Raw genomic sequence first — 21,091 nt, 5'->3', positions numbered from 1 at the left:
TGCTCTTAGCAATGCTTGCAATCCCTAGAAAGTAATGTCATCATCTGTAGTTTTTCTTGTGGTACCCATTTTAAAAATTTAATTTTCAAATTTTTGTATTTTTAATAAAGTTTTACCACGCGAATACTTTTTTCCAATTAAGCTCTTCATAATTTTTTTTTTAATTTTTATTGTAGCTTTTCTCATACCTAAATGTGTAATCACAGTGTTGTCCCAACATATGACTATCTCCTTTGGAAATGATTTCCCAAGTTGAATACATACAACAACATACATACAAAGTGCAACAATTCAAACGAGCGCATTCTGCTGGTCAAGTCATGGAAACTGTTTTTCAATTGAAATGAGATGTAGTTGGTTGACTTTATTCCTACTGAGACCAAGAGACTCCATAGTCACAATCTCGCCCCAAAATAAAGACGTCTATTTATCTGTAAATGCTGACAGGTACTGTGACCAACTGGAAAAATTCAGACGGCAATTTAGACCTAGAGAACAGGAATGTTTAGGAAGGGCATGAGCATTGTCCATGACAATGCTCACCCATATGTTACCTGTCAAACCATTGTTCTCCTACTACAGTTTAAATGAAACATCATTACTCACCCACCCAACCTATAGTCCAGACTTGGCACCCAGTAACCAACTCTTGTTCTCCAAGCTGAAAGAATGTTTGGCCGGAAGGCAATTCAGCTCTGACGACAAGGTAAAAGATGAGGTTCAATGCTCTCTCAAGGATATGGTGGCGTAATGGTATTACAAGGGCATGTAAAAACTATACAGAGTGTACAAAACTGCATCATCTGAAATTATGATGATGTTGACAATTTTATAAATATTCAACCTTGGACATTATGTAGGTACGAAGAATGCTATTTATATTTTGAGCCTTGACAACACTAAGTGCTTTAGGTGCCTTCTAACGTTTTTATCTGAAATTTTGACCCTTTTAAAGCTAACTCTCTTCAGAACATTTTGTTATTTGATCATAACTTAGGTTGTTTACAGTGACTCAAAAATTTTGTCTCAGTGAGAAAATGGAGTTAACTCGTGAATGCTTTCGTACGATGATTTAAATGACTTTCAACGTGGATTATCAAGACGGAGCACATTGATCAACTTTTATTATCCACTTTTGGCGATGAAGCCCCATCCTTTGACCCTGTGAAAGCTGGTATAACGAATTCTATAATGACCTCCGTTCGCTCATTGATGAAAGTCGTGACGGTCATCCAAAATCAGTTGTGCCAGAAAGCATTGATGCAAGCAATAGTGAAGGAAGATTGTCATGTGACTTATCGTGAGATTTAGGCATCCTTGGGGATTAGTATAGCGAGCATCAATAAGATACTGCATGAACATTTAGATGTGAAAGCAATTGGTTCACATTAGATCCCACATAATTTGACAAAAGCCTACAAAGATGCTTGTGTCAATTGGTGCAAAGAAATGCTCAAGAAATGCAATCGCGGTGCATCAAAAGCTGTGTATAACATCTAAACAGGTGATGAATCTTGGATCTATGCGTATGAGCCCGAAACAAAACAGCGATCCACTGTATGGGGCTTTCAAGACAAGACAAATCCAACAAAAGTGATTCATGCATGAAATCCATCAAAGCAAATGAGCACCTGTTTCTTCGGAATAACTGGACATGTGGCAACCACACCATTATAGCTACATAGAACCGTGAATTCTGAATGGTACATGAGCATTTGTTTGCCTGAAGTGCTTGGTGAAATACAGAAAAAGAAGCGGCTACGAAGGATCATTCTTCATCATGACAATGAAAGCTCTCACAGATTGGCTGAAACAACTACCTATTTGACTGGCCAAAATGTGGAATTGATGGACTCCATAAAGCCCTGATTTAGCACTAAATGACTTCTTTTTATTCCTTTTTATCAAGAAAAAATTGTGCGGCCAACGTTTATCTGCACCTGAAGAAGCCATTGATTCATTCAAAAACCTTTTTTGGAGGTACCTCAATTGGAGTGGAAAAGTGTTATGAAAATTGGATTTGGGTGCGTGTAAAAGTGTATTGATTATCATGGAGAATACTTTGAAAAACAATTAAGCCATTTTCAACAATAAATTACTTTACAAGAAAAAGTCTTTTCATTTCTAGGCTGAAAATATAAATAGCAACCCTTGTATTATTGAAGATAATTGGATTTTTGTATTTCTAAAATAAAATAAAAGAGGTATTTTTTGAATTACCGTCTCTTATCTAATAATGTTAATTGGATTTGAACAGTGCATTAATGGAAATATTTTCATTGAGTGTGATAGCTTTTGCCATTGGCTAGAAACTTTGCTGGAAATCATTTTGGTGTCAGTAATATTAATGCTACTAGAAATGTTTTACTCCAGACAATATTATTATGGGAAAAAAGTTATGCATGTCACAGACAGTTAAAAAATGCATGACGATTATCAAGGATTTTGAAATTCCATGTCCTGCCGAAAGAATGTTTGACTCTGAAAAAAAAGGCCCAATCAAATAATCCATGCATAACTCTGTCATCTAAAAGCTTATCGAAGCGCTTCACTTTTTCATCAACTTTCAGTGTCATCAATGTGCCCGTGAGGATAAATTCATTTGTGTTTTTGACTGAATCTTAAGGATTTAGATGAATCAGCATTTTAAGTGTCTTCCTTGATTTAACCTGAGTTCACTCCAAGAATTGTGAGTGAATGTCTGTAAAATTGCACATTATTTGACAAAAAAATTTGCAAAGATTTGGTTATTTTGGTAAAGTGGAAAGCATTATGTAGACTCTTACTGTGTTATGGATTTAATTCACTGCTAAAATTACATGATATAATGAGTAATTACCAAAAGATTTTCTGGCAACTGGTGTTGTCTATTGATAAATGGAGGAAATTCTAGTTTGAATATTCATAGTATGACATGAAGTTTGTTAAATTTCTTTGAAAACCAATGCTCTTCTTTCTCTTCACTGACGTAGCTGAAGTAATTTTTGACTGGCAACTTGCAACTCAGGTTGTGTTCCCAATTGGATAACTTTAGGACCACTTGTACAAATGTCCTCTTCATAATCTTTTGGGTCTCACTTAATTACTTAACAATCGATATAATGATAATGAGAAGTAGCCTGCTTGTAATAGCAGTGGACTAAAAAAATAGTTCTACTTATTCCTGGTTGATAAATTTAGCATCTCATTTTATTTTCTTGTATGAGGTTAATATTCCTTCAAAACAATGGCAAGATAGACGTTGGCTTTGGTGATGGATATTAATGCTATGATGTTTCATCTACGGTGTCTTAATGCTGTATAGGAAATTGTTGGGATTATTACTTTTTAATGTTTTAAGGAATCTTTTACAATGTGTGTTTTAGGTGAAGAAAATGAATCCCGGTGCTTGGGGATGGAGTCAATTGACATTGGAGAGGGATATGAGTCTCCAACAGCCAAGGAGTGGGCTTCCAAACATTGCAAGCCCAGTCATGGATTGGCAATTGGTTCCCCTTGCCATACCCCATGCCACCGTGCATCTTCCTCTTCCCCATTTATGCCTACCCATCGCTTGGCAGCTGCTGTCACTGATACTGCTCATCCTGATGGTATATATTTTCAATATAATTCATTTAATTAATTTTTTATGGAAAACCATGGTAAAATTTGAAAATGATGCAGATTTTATCTCTTCCTTTGCTTTAAAGACATAGCAGTGTTTGCATATAAGTTGTATGATGCAATGTAGATTCTATGCAACATTTCACTGCCTTTCACCATCATCTTTCCTTTGTTAATGGTTCCAAATATAATCTTCTCCACTGTATTTGCCGTACAAACTTCCCTCTGCTGTCATGAATTGTTACAATACATTTTATATTCAACTGTAAATGACAAAGAAGTAAGAGATATAAGAAGCTTATGTTTATAAGATGTCATATCTACAAGTGTATTGCAAGTGGCATTGATATGCAATGAAGTATTTTATCCCTCTTTGTCATGTTTTTGTGAATTTTTGACCAATGAATTACACTCAGAAGTTGAGATGTTCCTACAGCATGGTCTAACTTTCCGATGATATCTACTTTCTGTTCAATTCTCAAAGCCTGTCTTTTACTTTTGTGTATTCATCCCATTATTAGTTTTGTATGATTTATATCATATTGCCAAAATGAAAATGATGTAGTAAGCTATTAATGTAACTAATAAAAATCATCCTGAACTGAACTCCATCATAGTAGTTACTTTTAGAAATCAATTTATCATCACTTGCTTCATGACAGTAGAGATCAATCTGTAATGATAGTGTTGTTCATATCTCTTAGCCATACTTTCATTGCTTGGATGTTTTTGCTGGTTGAAGAAATAGTCTTTTACTGTTAATGAGTTAAGTCTTGATCAGTTGTTTTTTCATGTAATCATAGTAATTCTGTTCTCTGTTGAGATTTAGTATCTCACACTCTGATATCTCAGCTTCTTAAATGTACGTTATGTATGCTAGTATGTGATTGTTTTGCTACTGAAGTAGTAGGATTCATTGTTTCTCTTAATTCATCTGGAAAAATTTTCATCCATTGTTATCAATTGTTAGTTGGCATATTAAAAAATTGTTAGAAATTTAAGACTATGAAAACTAATAATCCCCTTCTTATCATTGCAGAGGCATCTCAGGTGTTGGATCCTGAGAATAGCGGGCCCAGGTCGGCCTCCTCCTCTTCAAATTCTCTGCCTGACTCCAGTGGAACACCGCCTTACTTGCGATGGGCTCGAAACCTCCGCTCCTTGCTTGAGGATCCTGATGGGGTTGAGCTTTTTCGTAGGTACCTGGAAGGCGAGCGGTGTGCAGATACGCTCAGCTTCTGGTTTGCCTGTGAAGGCCTCAAGAAGCAGCCAAATGATGATCCAGGCCGCTTAGCACAATTAATCAAAGTATGTATGCTAAATATTATCTTGGACAAACCTTGCTTTTTAATTTGAGATTATATTATAGCTGAGATAGTGAAGATAACTGCGGAAATGATTTAGCGGCAGCGATGACAAATATCTGGGATTCTAATAATCATTGATACAGCAGCTAAGTTTCTTACGTAACAATTTCATTTTCTTCATATAAAGTAACATCAAAATACTTAGGAACTTACCTACTTAGATCCTTTTCTGTCTGATCAAAGTATTTTTCACATATTCTAACCTGAAAAACCAGAGTGTGCCTCATGTGCCCAAAAATACAAGGTTTGTACAAAAACTATGAGGAAAAAGTTTTTCCCGACGTGACTGTACGTTGTAGGGTACTTGTACTGCACAGGCTCGTTGATGTGGGGTCTGACCTTTAACAAGTGCCTAGCACCAATTGACTGCAAGCATTCATCCAGGCTAGATCTTTTAGTGGACCCCGGTCAACTGACTCAGTACAAGCCCTAAATGCAGCGAACGATTGAACAACAGTATGCCATCAAATTTTGTGTTGGATTGGGGACATTGGGTACTCAGATGTTGGCCTAAGACCTAAATACTTGCAAGGTTTGTATAAAAAGTATCTGGAACAATTTTTATCTGACGTGAGAGTACGTCACACAGCGCAGGCTCGGTGGTGGGGGTCTGACTTTAAACACGCGCTAAGCACAAATCACCCGAGAGTGTTAGTTCAGGCTAGATCATGTTTCTAGAGGACCCCTGTCGAGTGACTCAGTGCAAGAGCCAAATGCAGCAAATGATTAACAGTGCTACGCCATCAAATTTTGTGTTGGACTGTGGGAATCAGGTACTGAGACATAAGGCATTATTCGCCAAAGGTCCTAGGATGGAATCATATCACAAACTGCAGTTTTTAAGAGGAAAAAGCTCTTCAAAGATGGCTGAGAGAGTGCGAAGAACAAGCACCGTACTGGATGGCCGTCAACATTAAGAACTGATGACATACATGCAAAGTGTGGCGATAAAAAAAAATAATCCTGCTGTGAAAACAATAAGTGTATCTTAAAATAATTACTGTACCCCAGGTTTAAAAAAGTCTTAAGAGTACATTTTAAAATTCTCTGTAATCTGAGCACTATCTGTTTCTAAGAAAGTTGTAAATATCATTTTGCAAACCCCAAATGTACCCACATTGCATTTATTTCCAACAACTCACTTCATTTCCCGTACCCAATACTAAAAACTTCCCCAAGTTGAATATGTTGCCATAAGATTAATATTGGTAATAATTTTAAGAAATATTTAGGGGACAACTAAATTTTTGTTGAGACCAAATTTTCATGGATCATTCAAGCTTATCTATTATTTCCATAATTGATATCTGTTTTACGTATTGTATTGTGGTTAAATGATAATTGGAGATATTTCTTATCCTAGGTGATCCACCGCAAGTTCTTTCCACGGGCTGTCTTGGCCGTGCCCGAAGAAATGAGGCGAGAAGTGGCAAGGCGTGTTCGGGAATCCACTACCTCGTCCACTGCTCCTGCCACATCAGCCACATCGCCCTTAACCCCCCCAGATGCCACAATAACTGTTGTTACACCACCTCTTCCCCCACTCCCCAGCAATCGGCCAGATTGTCACGTATTTGACTCCGTCCAGAGAGAGGTTGAGCGCCATATCAACGAGACAACTTATCCAAACTTCCTTCGGTCTGAGCTTTACCTCAACCACGTCCAGTGCATGCAAAGTGGGGTTGGGAGTGGGGGCCCAGGAGGGACTATTCCCGGAGGAGGTGGTGGGGGCAGTGGAAGCAGTAGTGGGGGCAGTTGTGGGGGTGGTGAAGAGGGTGCCTTGGGAGGACCCGTTGTCACTGGACCCTTACCCACGCTACATGAAGACTCTGAGTTGGTCACTGGAGGTGACAGTGTGCAGTGTTCTGCTCCTGGTGGGGCTCCATCTTCGCAGCTTGATCCCCTGCTGCCTTTGACTAGAGACATGTTACTAGTCACACAAAATAGTCGTGCAATGGAGCTCAGACCTAAACCAGAAGCCTATGCTGGGTAGGTGTATTAATTGGTGTTTGTGAATGTCAGAGGATGATTTTGTGCATGGCACTGCTCCTTTTGGTTTTGGTCTTCTGTATGAATGTAGTTTTTTTGTGTAAAACTCTTTGCAACATCAATTTGAACTATTTTGATGAGATGTTCAATTTGTTACGATCAAAAAATCCATTTTTCTATGCTGAAAATTTTATATAAGGTAATCAATAACTTATTCGTATTTTTCTTTGTAATAGTGAAATTTTGTCAAGTTAGAATGCAGAAATTTTCTCTTCCTGCCATACCAATTTTTTGGTGATCACTGCTAATCCCTCATGCTGCAGAAATATTCATTCTCTATGGTTTTGTAGTTACTGCTTCTTAATATAGAATGTTTCAGCTCTGATCCTTAAAGTTTTCTTGCTAGTTAATGTATGCTTTTTATATTCGACAAAAAACCTTCATTTAAAAAATAACGTGCTTACCTGCTCCTCATTTTATTCCAATGCTTACTTTCACGCAACAGTAACAACTTAAATATAATTACTTCTTAACGATTAATAATTGTTGAATATTTGAGTACATAATTCTGAATGCATGATTTTTGAGTTTTCCATGTATCTCAGATGAGCAGATTATTGTTTGTGTATTTTAAAAGATATTGAATGCCCCCAGGAATGTATACTAGGTGGTCTGTGTAAAGCCAGCTTTCATTCAAGGCCACAGTGGCATGAGGGAAGAGATTTGTCCTCTACTACCCATTAATACTCAATTTTCTTGTTTGAATATAGTCAAATATGTATTATAGTTTATGTTGATAATTTTTATGGCACTATGCAATAATATTTTACCTGACTTTAGAGAAATGTTAGTTTAATTTTAAAAGGGTTTCGAAGGTTCTATTCTTTTTTACTTGGGAAAGAATAAATAGATTTGTCAAGTAATAGTGTTAATGAGGTAAAAATAACTGGCTGTTGAAATTGTTTTAACAAATTCTTAATTTTTGCGAAAGCTTTGAAAGCCATTGTCTTAATCACGTACAGTATTAACTGATGTTAGTTACCTTAGTATTTACCATATATTCAGTGCTTTTTTTCCTTGCTCTCTTACCAAGAGATTTGAAGTCTCAAAAAAAACACACTAAATTACATCTCATCTAAATGGTACCATCTGAATGTCTGATTAATTACCTTTCTTGAGTTTTGTGTGTGCATGTGTTTTATAAATGTGATAAAACATTGAACAAGGGTACTAGCTGTTAAAACCAGCTTGTCCAGTTGTTTGGCATGAAGGTAAGTGAATGGAAAATTTCTTCAGGCATATTTATTGTATGTTGAGTATTTGTTGTTTGCTTTGATTTTATTTTTAGTATTACGTTGTCATTTATTTTGCTTCCTTTTTTTCCATTTTTTTTTGTTTGGTTGCCGGTGATGCACGGAAACTAGGTTGTATTTGCGACAGCAAGGCATGCTGCCCAGTCCTTACTACCATCTGAATCTGGCTTCCCCCACCCCTACCCCATCTCATCACTCCCGGCATCATCGTTTCCATCCTCATGCCTCTCACATCCCAGCCCACCTGTTGCAACCCACAGCACCTCATCCACACCTACAATACTCCTCATATAATCCAGTGTCCCGCCAGGACAGCGAGCTGCAGAGCCTCTCTTCAGATGCGCATACTGATGACACCATGTCACTTACTGACAGTTCTGTGTAAGTTGCCGCTTAAATCTCAGTGCACTTCTCTGTCAATTCCTGAGAATTGCCCCCTCTTGATTTCCTGTATTTAGATGCATTTTCAGGGCCATTGGTTATCTCTTCTTGATATGGTATGGACATTCTCTTTTTAGTATTTTTTGTGCATTTCTGTGTAATATTTTGTTAATTTTATTATTTGCTTATTCAGCTATCAAGTTTGTAGTTTTTTCATGCTAAATATTACCATTTTTTTGTTTAAGTTAATGTATTTCAATGCCTTTTCCTATTTATTTCTTAATTCAAGATTTTAAGTTATTAATGGGAATTAAATGAAGAATTTCAGTAGTGCTTCAAGCCTAAACAGTGAAGCTAAAATCTTAAACTTGTCACGGCAATGCATATAAAATCTTTCAAGCGACCAAGCCTTTGCTATGTTTTGCATGTGGATATGAAAGTGTGATGCTGCTAATGAAAAGTAGCATCCTTGTTTTTGCACTTCTTATAAATGAATCGCTTATCATTCAAATTTAATTCCTACTGCAGTTTTTAATGTTTTCGAGTGGTATTATATGGATTTCATCTGATATATAAGGACATTGATTTTAACCAAATCTGTTCAAAAAGAATACCCAGAACTAGTTTAATACAATAATGTTGGAGTGGTACATTGCTAAGAGGAAAATTAATAAATTTATAAATGAAGAAATTAAACTGAAAAGCAGCTGAAGCCAATTCTCAATGATTACCGGAAGAATATGCCAAATAAATATGTACAGTACAACAGAACAAATACCATGGTTTTAAATGTACATTACAAAATTTTCAAAATGTAATGGTGCATTTACTGCATGGTGACAATCAGGCATTTTTTTGCTAGGCTAATAGGAAATCTTTTCGCATAAATTTTTCGTTAGCGCACACCACATGTTTAAATGAACTTAGATCATAAATATTTATAAAATATTATATAATATATATAAAATACTATTCATTTGATCCCTCGTAGAAATATGTCATATTCTTTGAAGTTTCTGACCATAGTTACAGGATGTTGAGTGAGAGGGGTTAGCTAATGATTCAGAAATGGAACGCTGTGGATGTACAGCTCTACTGGTATAAATTCAGTTTTGTAGTTTCCATAGCAATTTTCATTAACCTTATCATGCTTATTGCTAGATTTTGACAATTAAAATGGAACTTTTATGATGCAGTCTGTTTTATTAAAAGCAAATTATCATGGTCAAAGTGGATTTGAAATCTGGAAGTTAGAAAGGTCTCTAATACAGGCCACCAAAGGAAGGTGGAGGCAGAAGGATGGCCTCCAGAAGCATAGGAGGAAGAATTTAAAGTTTATGTTAGTCCAATAAATGCAATGAGTGACAGCCACAGTGTTTTACTCCCTAGTTTATTTAGAAGCCTTAGACCAAAAACAGCCCCCAAAGAGGTTTGTTATTAAAGACTAAAATGGTTTTTTTTTAAGTTGGCAACCTGGTTAGTTTTTTTAGTGAAAAGGAGCTGGCAAATAGAGACAAATTATATTTTCCCCTATGCTCTATCAATTCTGTCGTAGCCACACATCAGCAATTCATGGATATAATTTCCTTTGCTGCCAGACCTAATTAAGGAAAAAATGCTTTAGCAATGGAGCTATTTCAGCAGCAGAGAATGGAAAGGATAACAGGAGGTTACTACTATCTACTAAATGCCACTATCAATATCTGCCTTCAAAACATTACCGTCAACCCTTTTTTTTGTTGCTGAATGGTAAAAGGGTGAGGTGGGAGGGGAGACCAGCTGTTGTTTATACCGGTGGCACTTCCTCATTTGTTTTACAGTTGCTCAATGAATTTAAATTTTATTAAATAAAGTGCTACGAATGATGCCAGGTTCATTGCTCAGTATTTTGTCTAGGGGTTAGTGTATTTCAATACAACAATTTCAGAATGTAAAATCATTCACCTTGACCGGGATAAACTCTGAAATAAGAGGATGCCTTGATAGCTTAACTGGCTAAAGCACTCGATTGGACATTGAGGGATCCGGGTTCGAATCCCGGTCAAGGCGAATGATTTTTACTCTTTGAAATTGTTGCGTTGAAATGCACATTTGCAGATAACTCTGTTGAAAGTTACTGTTATGCCATCTCCCACAGTTTCTTTGGAATTGGTGTTAATGTATTTTTAAACATTTGCAGCTGAGGAGTTTTGAATTTTCAGTGGGCTTTAACAGATTCAAGTCTTTAATAGTGATTGAGTGACTTCTATAAAAATGTTTTACAATCACCAGAAGAGCTGTTTTTAAAAGGTGCTAAGTGTTCTCTGAATCTAATGATGGGATTGTTTTATTTGTCCTACAATTTGTGTTGCAGTGTATTTAAATAATCCCTAGAGGCAGTATCGTGTCCTTAGAGGTACCCAGTATTTATCCATTATTTGTGGGTCGCGCTAGTCCAGGGGTAGAGCATTGGGCTGCTGACCAGAGGGCCCGGGTTCAATCCTGGGCAAGCCTCTCTGGGCACCTGCATCTCCACCCAAGCTATGATTCTTTGGGTACCAGATCTTCCTGGGAAACCATAACTGGCAAAGGGAAAGGAACTGGCCCCCCTACCCTGATATGTGAATTTCACGCATCATTGGGCTTAGTACTGAGTGAATTCTACCATCACCTACCAAACCGACCTTCAGGTTGATTACTGTGTTTATGGTTTTTTATCCATTATTTATGGCTTAGTTTAATGTCCATATTAAATGAGTTTAATTTTCCTTTGAAAATTACAAATTCATTTAATATGGGCATCAATAATTCCAATAAGTGAAGTCTGAAAGTGTAAAGTATACTTAGTTTGATTTGTTGTATTTATTTATTTAAGTGTTGTTCTTTAAGGCAATGGTAAATAGCTTGTTTTAGAAAGTTGATGGCAAGCCATTTTTGTCAGTAAGGTTGATGTTAATCTACTTTTACTTATTTTTTTTGTCTTTTTTCCTAAATATCTTGAATTTCATGGTGGTCTGAATTTTTTATGATTAATAGATCTAAGAATGGAGGGAAGTTATTTGCTCATTCTAATGAGTGAGTAATTGTTTTGCATATGCTGTTAGGGTGGTCTTTAAAGTCATTAATGTTGCATTAACATATTAAAACCATGTTGTAGGGAAATATTTGAAGGTTTTTCCTGAATCAGTTTCTAACGTAATGTAGAAAAACATTGGCTAAGAAGATAGAAAGTTGATTTCCCATGGTTCTGTTTGTGGAGTTTCTTTTTGATTGAAAGTATGCCATATCTGTATGCAACTTGATGATTACAGTTTATTCTTTAACCTTCTTCGGTGTAACTCACTTCATTTTAGCCAGTCCTGTATGTTTTTTAGGGTATACATGGATGCAATGGAAATAATTGTTCTACATCAATGAGTCCCAAAATTTCACTGGGGTGGAATTGTGTATTTGATGTTATCAGTGATGTTTTTGCTGTTATTGGCTCCATCTTTATTTTAGAAGTTTACATTAATTGGAGAACCACTTCTTAAGTTTGTATGTTTGGGAGTTAATCGCTGAAATTATGGGTCTTATTTTGTTGCCAGGTTTGTGTGGCTTCAGTAGAGTATGCAATAGTGGAAGGATTGAGTTTTTTTATTATTAGTGTAAAATATTATTTCTTGTCTACAATTGTGGTTTAATATTTTTTATGGATTTGGTTGTCCCTGACCATTTTGTTGAGTGGATTCATGTTAAGTCTTTGATAGTGTTTTCTATGCATATAATGCAATCAGATGTGTCATCTATTACCATAGTGTCTATCTTTTGGATATGAATGTATCATCAAATAGTTCACCTCTAGCCGAATACCAAAAGACTTCCTGATCTCATAGAGTTTTTCAGCGAAAACTCATTTTCTGAAGGAATTGATAATATTTCCAAACTATTTCAATGGCACAGCCATGGATTTGCCCCTGTCGCTAGTAGTGGATAATTCCTATGTGAAAGATTGTGAACAGAAGTCCATAGAATCCTCCTAGATGAAACTATCTTAATGGGTAAGATATGTGGTTGATGCATTCACTGTGTGGTCAAACAATAGAGAGGAACTTTTTGCTCTTAAAAAAACTGAATGGAAAAGAATCTGGAAGCAAATTTGCTCTGGATAGTGAAGTATATGGCACACTACTCTTTCTGAACTTGATGGTGAAAAGAATATGGCACAAAAGCCTCAGATATTCTGTAAACTGGAAAGCTCCACATACTGACAACTATCAAGATGCTCACTTTCATGATTATCCTTGTCTAAAGACTTCACTTGTCATTGCTTTGATCCCCCATACTACCTGTATTTTGGACAGGGAGTCAATAATTAGAAAAGCAACCTCAAGTCTTGTCATTCAGGAAGAATATATACCCAAGGCAGCTGGACTTAAAAACGACTGCGCAGAAAGGGGAAGAATACATGGGCTCATTGACCAAGGGAAGGAATAAGATTGACGATGGAAAGAAAGGAAAAACCAGATGCTTACACCATTATCTTTTAAGTAACAGAAGAAGAAGTGAGCCAGTATACTTTGAAAGAACAACATGATAACAAGCTTCTTGATGGCAGAAAATTTGGATGTATCATTCCCAGGGTGAAAGGGTGCACACTGGTAGAGATGAGTTAATGAATAGAGAAGTGTATCAGATTAGGTTCTCCTGATGAAAGAAATATGTATTGACCAGACAGGAAGATCAGTTGAATCCAGTAGGAAAGAATATGTCAGAACTATCGAAAAAAAACCACTCCTTGTCTCTCCCATACCCAAGTATAAATGGTTGGAAGCAGGGAACCGCATGAAGTTCAAGCTAGTAAAAGAGCAAAATGAAATGGCCACTTAAATTGATAGTTATAGAAATAGTTTTAAACTATCTAATTCTTTTATCAATAATGAAAGAAATTAGCTAACGTTGAATGTGTAATAAAACAAAATCTAATGAATCATTTTCCAACTAGAACCATCAAACGCTGGTATACAACCTTAAGAAATTGACAGTAATTGATTATGGAATGCCTACATTCCATGTATTTGGTTTACAAGTTTACTTTACAAAAGTTTGGCAATGCATTCCTGAAACAGTATCCAAATTGGAATTTTACCCGCAGATATTTGCATGTCATCTGTAAATGACAGACAGTGATGCTTAGTGGATTCAGAACACAGTATGAAATTGGCTGGAAACTAGTTAAGTTTTTGCTTTTCAGTGAATTCCATGGTAAATGGTAAATCTCTAGGGACTCAGGGGGCAAAGCTTCCATGTGAAATGAAACTCATTGCCTTTAGCTTATGCTTCAAGGATATTTCATTGATGGACAAGTTTTTGCCTACAATTCAACACTATTAATAAATAAATACCATGTATAGTATTGGGTGCTCTTTGTTCATTATATTATGGTGATACTACTCAAAAGCAGTAAAGATGAATGGGGAAATCAGTATTTTACTGTAAGAGCAAAAATGAATAGATTCACAAGGCAAACATTATGTATTCAAACCTAACTCTTTCATCTGACTCTGTCATGGTGTAAAGCAGTTCATCATGATTACAGGAGAGCAAAGAGATTTTTCCACAACCTTGCCGATTTAAAAATGTGTATGATGTCACCATGCAGAAATCATTCCGTGCAAGTACCATATTTTCCCATGGATAACACGTGCATTAGCTATTCAAAAATTTTCAGATGATTGAAAAAATGATGATAGGCATTATGTAATGAAAACTGAAAAAGTCCAAACATTTACATACCTATGTACACAATAATACATAGAAAAGTTTCGCAAAAATAAATTAGTCTGAAAGCATGCCTTCCTGATTGCATTTTATTTTATACAGATCTGCAACTGTTACAATTATTTCATTTCATTAATCCATGATTAAAAGAAGGAACATGAGGAAAAGGAAGGAATTTCTATAATTCATTTATTCTAATAGGTAGTACTTCTTTATTCTAATACATAGTACTTCACGTATACGTAGAGTTGGTCGTATTATACACACATACGTATAAATATATGATAGGTAGATCACTCGAATCCAAGAAATTCGTCACCTGTATCTCAATTAAATGAATTAAGTGCATTTACTATCTCTTCAGGCACATCACTAAATTCATTCTTTGAAGTTAACTCTTCCTAATCTTCTAGACCTAGCTTTGAAATATTGCCTAAAGCTTTTTCAAATCCATTTTTTACACAAGTCTCTCTGACACCCTGCCAACTTTCCAGGATACACCGGCTTATTTCTTCATTATATACTCTTTTAAGCCTTCCCGATTCTTTGTACTCCTTCATTTCAGACCTCATCCACTTTTCCCAACTACAACATAACTTTGGTTTCAAAGATTTATTAATAGACGAATCCTGGCAGCCTTGCGATTTCCTTTTTCTTTCGTGAAATTGACGACTTCTAGTTTAAACATTGCTGTATATGGTTTTGTTCTCCATGGGTAATTTTCTTGAGAAAATTCTAAATTACTAAAGCTTAACTCAACACAGGTTTGAAACAATCGCCATGTAGGTGGCACTTTCATGGAACTTGGAGGGTGTATAGAACAGCTGAGCACCAATGCTAAAAAAGCAATGTAAAGCAAACAAAACAAGAAAATTCTATTTAATTCATTCTCTTATTTTAATTATATTTGATTAGCTGAAAGTTAATTTATATAGCAAATGAAAGTGCACACAAACCTGTCATATTTCGACTTAAAAATCATAGCTACAAAGCAATAAGGCAGCATATTGTGTTGACTTGTAAATATTGTTTATTTTTTGATCCTTCTCTTGTTTGGAATTAATTTTCATCACCTGGCTCTAATCTTCTATATACTTAAGGTAGATATAGCCACAGGCATTTTAAAATTCCATGTATTCATTGGTTGTTTCCATGTATTAGTGTATGGATATAGACGTATTATTACACACAATATATATGTACACACACACAGAGATGTGTGGCATCTGTACTTGTTCAAGATAACTATGAAGCCCTGGGCACACAGTGTCTATACAATTTCATGATAACTACAAAGTTCTGGGTGCGCGTTATCAATGGGAAAATATGGTAATTTGATATAAGAAAGAAAACATAATTTTAATAAAACTTGAAGTGTTTATGCATTTATTCTCTTCACCAACATAATTCTACAATTACATTTTTTATATATTACCAGTAATACCTGCATACTTTGAAAAATCTACAATTTCTTAAAGAGCTAGTCAATTTACCTAAGTCCTCCCGAAACAATGTTCAAATTAATAGAGAGCATTCTAAATATGTAATATGTCATATTAAAATTAGATTTAAAAAATTTTCCTGTTGAAAATGAATTTATGAAATTTGATAAGTGGTAATCAGAATTATCATGTATGCATGGCTTGATCAATAGCGAAAGAAAGGTAATGATCAGTTTTATTTTGAATCAGATTAAGAATCTTGAAAATAAAACTATTCCTGTCTGAACAAAAAAACATCATTAGCCAGTAACCAAATAGTGACATCTATTTTTTATTTAACAAAAACTTGCAAAACAAGCTTGGTCATATTGGCGCTAAGATTTGCAAGGCAACAAGAAACTGTGCGTTAGTCTCTTTAGAAGATGCAGTCAGATGTGTACAAATATGACACCATGACTGGACTCCTGATAAAATATTCTGAAGATCAAATAGGCCCCCAGTCAAATCACCTGGAACAGACTGCTGGAAAAGGAATATTAAAAAATGAGTAATTGTGAACATAAGGGAAACACATAAACTGCTAATAAACTAGTAGAACTTCACTTGAAAAAGGAAAATGAAATACAACACTATCAAAGATACCAGTGGGTAATATGCTAATGGAGGATAATGGCTTTAGGTGTAGCAGGAAGCATTGAATATTAGGTGTCAAAGACCAAAACACTTGGAAGACAATGAAAGATAAAGCAAAAGTCAGTTTGAAAATGAGTTTAACAGAGCAGTGGAAGACCTGATGAAAAGAAGAGCCTCAGAGCAAACAGAATCGAGAAGAAATTATGAAGGTATTCTGGATTGAGTGATTAAAGATAGCCTCTTAAGAATTATCTAAAAGAGAATGTAAGATTACAGGAGGACTCTGAGAAGAGGTAATGATTTTTATTACAAAGATCAAGTGATGCAAAGAGTGCCAACTTGACTCTGTAGTTTCACACACTTCCAAAATGCTGGAACAAATGTGTGGCTCAAGTATTACACTAAACGTGGACAAGCATTTATAAAACTAGCTTGAATGAAAGAAAGAGAGAAAAGGGCATACCCTGCATCAGGAATCTTGTGGTGCATGTGGGTTCAGGGAAGGCCCATGGCAGAGTTTAATGGAAAATGTTTCAGATATTGCTAGAAACTTAGAATGCCCCATAGTAAGAAAAGAAAAATTTAGTAACTTAACCCTTTCACTGCTGTGAATGTGCCAAATACGTTCGCATGATAGGCTGCTATGAGCTTAACTTTTTATCCTCTCTGTGGTGTGCTATCATACTTTGAATTTTATTGGTGTTATGTTTGTCAAAATAAAATAATAAGAGGTTTCCGTTAAATAAACAGTAAATCTAAATTATTTCTATATATTTATTATTTAGATTATTATTTCAGGAATAATAAAGGTTTCAATTGTTTCTGGCTCCACCTGGTGGAAATTCATGTTAATGAAATTAAGAATACAAAGTAACTTTTCACTGTTCTTTATTAGCGTACAACCGGTTTCAACGCATGACGCTTGAGCGTTGAAACCGGTTGTACACTAATAAAGAACAGTGGAAAGTTACTTTGTATTCTTAATTTCATTATAATAAAGGTTACAGACACACTATACCCTACCTTTTCACCAAATGTTAGGAATAGGTTTCCATAGAGTGGTCATACTTCGAATGGAAGACCAAAGAAAACTGAAAGAAGTAAAGGCACTTCAACAAAAAAGGCAAGCTCTCACGGCATAGCTCAACACATACATGGAAAGAACTAAAGAAAAACAAAGAAATATTAGAATTGGAGAAGCAATTATGTGATTGTGCTTCACTTTGCAAATGGAAACACAATTGTAGTTGGGAATTGGGTACTGCTGTCGTCACCCTGGACATACTAAATAAAGATTTTCTAGAGTAATTAATACATATCACTGAGAAGAAAATTAAAATATTTGTTTGTTGAAAATGTAAGCTTCTTACATGCAGAGGTTTTGCAGGCATGCAGAATAATATCTCATGTTGTCCAATAGGGTATTTATGATGAAGAGGCAGCTATTATGCTTAAAGATGATATGATAATAGACAAGAAAGCAGTTCAAAGAAAAAAATCATGACAAATGTGACACTATATGGCTCAAAAATATCATACAATGGAAAAGAAAACAAGTAAAAATGGAAGACTTTGAAACCCAGTAATATAGACAAATTTTGAAGATCGAATAGGCACAGTGACCTACTATAGAGAGGAGAATACTTAATTATATACTGAATAGAAGGAAACCAATTGGCTTTGGGTCATCTATCCAATCGCAGCCAACCAATCTTTTATCAATAAAGTGCATTTTGTGCTTCAAAGATTGAATTTTATAATTGAAGGTAATGTACATGATAGTTCATTGTAATTTTTGCAATTGTTCACCTTAAACATTTTTCCACAGAATCTACCACACTTCTGTACCATTCTGAAGCATAATATGTTATAGCATGAGACTGATATTTGTAATTTGACAGAGCAAAATTATTGTATTAATATCTATTAATAACAACATTTGTAAAATTTTATAAATGCTTATGAAATCAGGATAAATTCTACTGCACGCTGAAGTAGAATGTAATGAAAATATATCAATTCTTGAAATATTAATAGACAACATGTTTTACGTTTCACGAGAGAATTGATTGAGAATTGCTTTCTTTATTATTGTTATAATTTTTTATGATGGATAGTTTACTATTTCGTAATTATCTGTGATGGATATTTTGTTTGTCCTTTAATCAAATAGAGTGGAAAAAAGTCTCCATTGAGGAAACACTACATTGGAAGTAGAACTAGATAGGCTTTAGAGTGGGAGTCCTCATTGTCATTCCCTTTAAATTTTTCTCACAAAAGCAAATTTATACATTCAGAACTTCTGGAGTAGTATTATTATGACTAAAAAACTCTGTTGCTGACTACATGTTCTTGTGTTTAAAAGTGGCTAGTGAAGTATCTGTTAAATAGTATAAATAAAGGAACTGGCCTACATGGACAGTTAAGCGTACCATATGTGTTACATCAAAGAGCTCTATATACACTACTTCATACTCTTGGCTATGGTCTTTTCGAAGTTATTAATTTGAATATAAAAACTGCCAGGACTTTTGTTTAAGGAAAATGTTTATTTCAGTTTCAGATGTCAGCCCATTCAGATAAAATGTCAAGGATGTTTTTATTATAAAATTGGTGTTACTATTGTTTAAGTCTGCATAAACGATTACCTTATTATATTCTTGCTTACTTGCAGTGATGGTATGTCCATTGGAGGGGGTCACCACCGCCTGTCTAAGAAGCAATACATTCGTCACTGTAAGCAAATAAAGGAGAGTGCCAACCTTAATCGTGATCCATGCATGCACCACACTGTTATACCTCGTACACAACGCATCCAAAAGGAGCAGGTACTTACCATAAGAGCATTAATATTTGAACTCAAAACATTAGCCATTCAACACACCACTACTGAGTGTTTTGTTTAATGCTGACCAGAAGGGTAACAGTGAGAGTTGTAAATTTGGTAGATGTGATGTTTTCCAAGATTTGTGTGACTTTTGATTCCAGTTTTTATCTGTATATCACTTGCATGACTTAGCTGACATTTCATAGTCGATTGTTTTCCCTCTTTATTTCCTAACAGATGAGCAACAACTTTGAAAGTGTACAATATTATTTTGTTTTAGGTCCACCCCATGAAGCCGGAAGAGTTTGCTGCAATTTTGATTGAAAAGCTTGAAACAGTAAAAAGAAAACAGGAAGCTCAGGAAAAACTTGATAGGAAGCTTCAGGAGGTTAGTTATACTACTGGATTTCAGTGAAATACAAATAATGCTATATTTTCTTTGGTTACAAGATAATTTTGATGCAATAAAAGAAATACTGTGAAATGTATTTATTTTTTCAGTTTTGTGAGACTTGTTATTAAAAGCTCAATTTCTCATAGGGTGAAGGTGCATCTGGTGCTGAAGACTCCTGTGGTGTTATGGAAGGTTGCATTGGTGGTTTTGGTGGTGGCACTATGGCTGTAGCTAGTCCACGTACCCTTGCTGATGCAATTAGAGAAAAGTTACAGCTGACAACTGATGATAGTGATCAGGCAATATTAGGTAATTAATTTTTCTGGTTGGGTAAATAATATCAAAATGTTATTAATTTCTAGTATTTCCTTGCGGTGTTCTTGTTCAAATATAATTTATGGATATATATGCCCACAATTCGTGTACAATTTAATTGGATAACTTCATTCATCTAATTGAAGACCTGATTAATGAATATTGATATGCCAAGCCTGTTAGTATTATGAATTTGTCCTTTGTCTCCCCAGCAGTATTTTTTTTTCAAAACTGATTTCTTTTCATGTAATTCATCAGTTATGTATTCAAAATGCTTTACATACACAATAAATCATTTATTTGGAATGACCAACAACAGAAATTATATTGTTGAATCTTTCTGATAAATATTTGTTGAAAAGCGATATGTGTGCATTTCTAATAGCTCGGCTCTCTGTTGCATGATCTGATCAGACCAACATGTATCAAGAGTGTGGTCAGATCTTACACCTTCCAGATCACCTGGTGCCCTGTCATCTCCAAGGCCAAGATCACCTGATGGTAGTGGAAGGAAAAGAGGCACAGTGAGTGCCATGCCTGGATCACTGCTGGCCTCTTCTGCTGTTTCATCTCATTGTAGTGCAGCAGGCTTGACATCTGTACCTACAGGTAGTGGGTCAGGAGTGTCATTGCTTCCACCTCATCCATATCAAGCTCGGCCATCTTACTGTCCAAGACATTCTAGGAAAGAAAAGGTGGGAATTGCTGCCTGTATAGCATTGTAGTCATTCCATGGAATCAAAACATTATTTGTATTATGATAATAATTAACATAGGACGTAAGAAAAGCAGTGGTGGTTAATCAGTAGTGATAGGTTGATTTGATTCTTTGATGTAACAATTATTTGTGGACAGAATCAGAACAATGCACATAAATATTGATGTTCAGATAAAACCATTTATAAATGCTGCTATGCAGTGTTGTCCTTGATGTTATTTGGAATTCTCTGGGTGTCAATTTAGTTTTTATTAATTCATTTTTTGTTTAAATTTTAATGCTGTATTTTTTTAGAATTTCTAATACAGTAAACTCTTGATACATGCTAATTGATTCATGATGAAGCACTGATAATCAAAAAGCTTGGATA

At 35.3% G+C, this 21,091-nt stretch overlaps 1 protein-coding gene and 1 non-coding gene across 2 annotated transcripts in view; both read left to right on the top strand.

Moving 5' to 3' along the window:
• Axn (protein axin) overlaps nt 1–21,091 on the top strand; it is a 54,418-nt gene that overhangs the window by 14,656 nt on the left and 18,671 nt on the right. The window contains exons 3-10 of the mRNA XM_071587920.1: nt 3,366–3,590; nt 4,643–4,911; nt 6,334–6,959; nt 8,384–8,653; nt 19,142–19,295; nt 19,575–19,682; nt 19,835–19,997; nt 20,418–20,698. Coding sequence (XP_071444021.1) covers nt 3,366–3,590; nt 4,643–4,911; nt 6,334–6,959; nt 8,384–8,653; nt 19,142–19,295; nt 19,575–19,682; nt 19,835–19,997; nt 20,418–20,698 — 2,096 coding nt within the window. The remainder of the gene's footprint in view (nt 1–3,365; nt 3,591–4,642; nt 4,912–6,333; nt 6,960–8,383; nt 8,654–19,141; nt 19,296–19,574; nt 19,683–19,834; nt 19,998–20,417; nt 20,699–21,091) is intronic.
• On the top strand, nt 10,630–10,702 carry TRNAS-GGA (transfer RNA serine (anticodon GGA)). Its single transcript has one exon. It is a non-coding gene; the product is annotated as a tRNA-Ser (tRNA).

The sequence above is a fragment of the Hetaerina americana genome, unplaced genomic scaffold (assembly GCF_022747635.1).
Source record: "Hetaerina americana unplaced genomic scaffold, ioHetAmer1.1.p SCAF_3, whole genome shotgun sequence".
Lineage (NCBI taxonomy): Eukaryota > Metazoa > Arthropoda > Insecta > Odonata > Calopterygidae > Hetaerina > Hetaerina americana.
The sequence above is the reverse complement of the archived record's forward strand: the minus strand, read 5'-3'. Positions and strand labels throughout refer to the sequence as shown.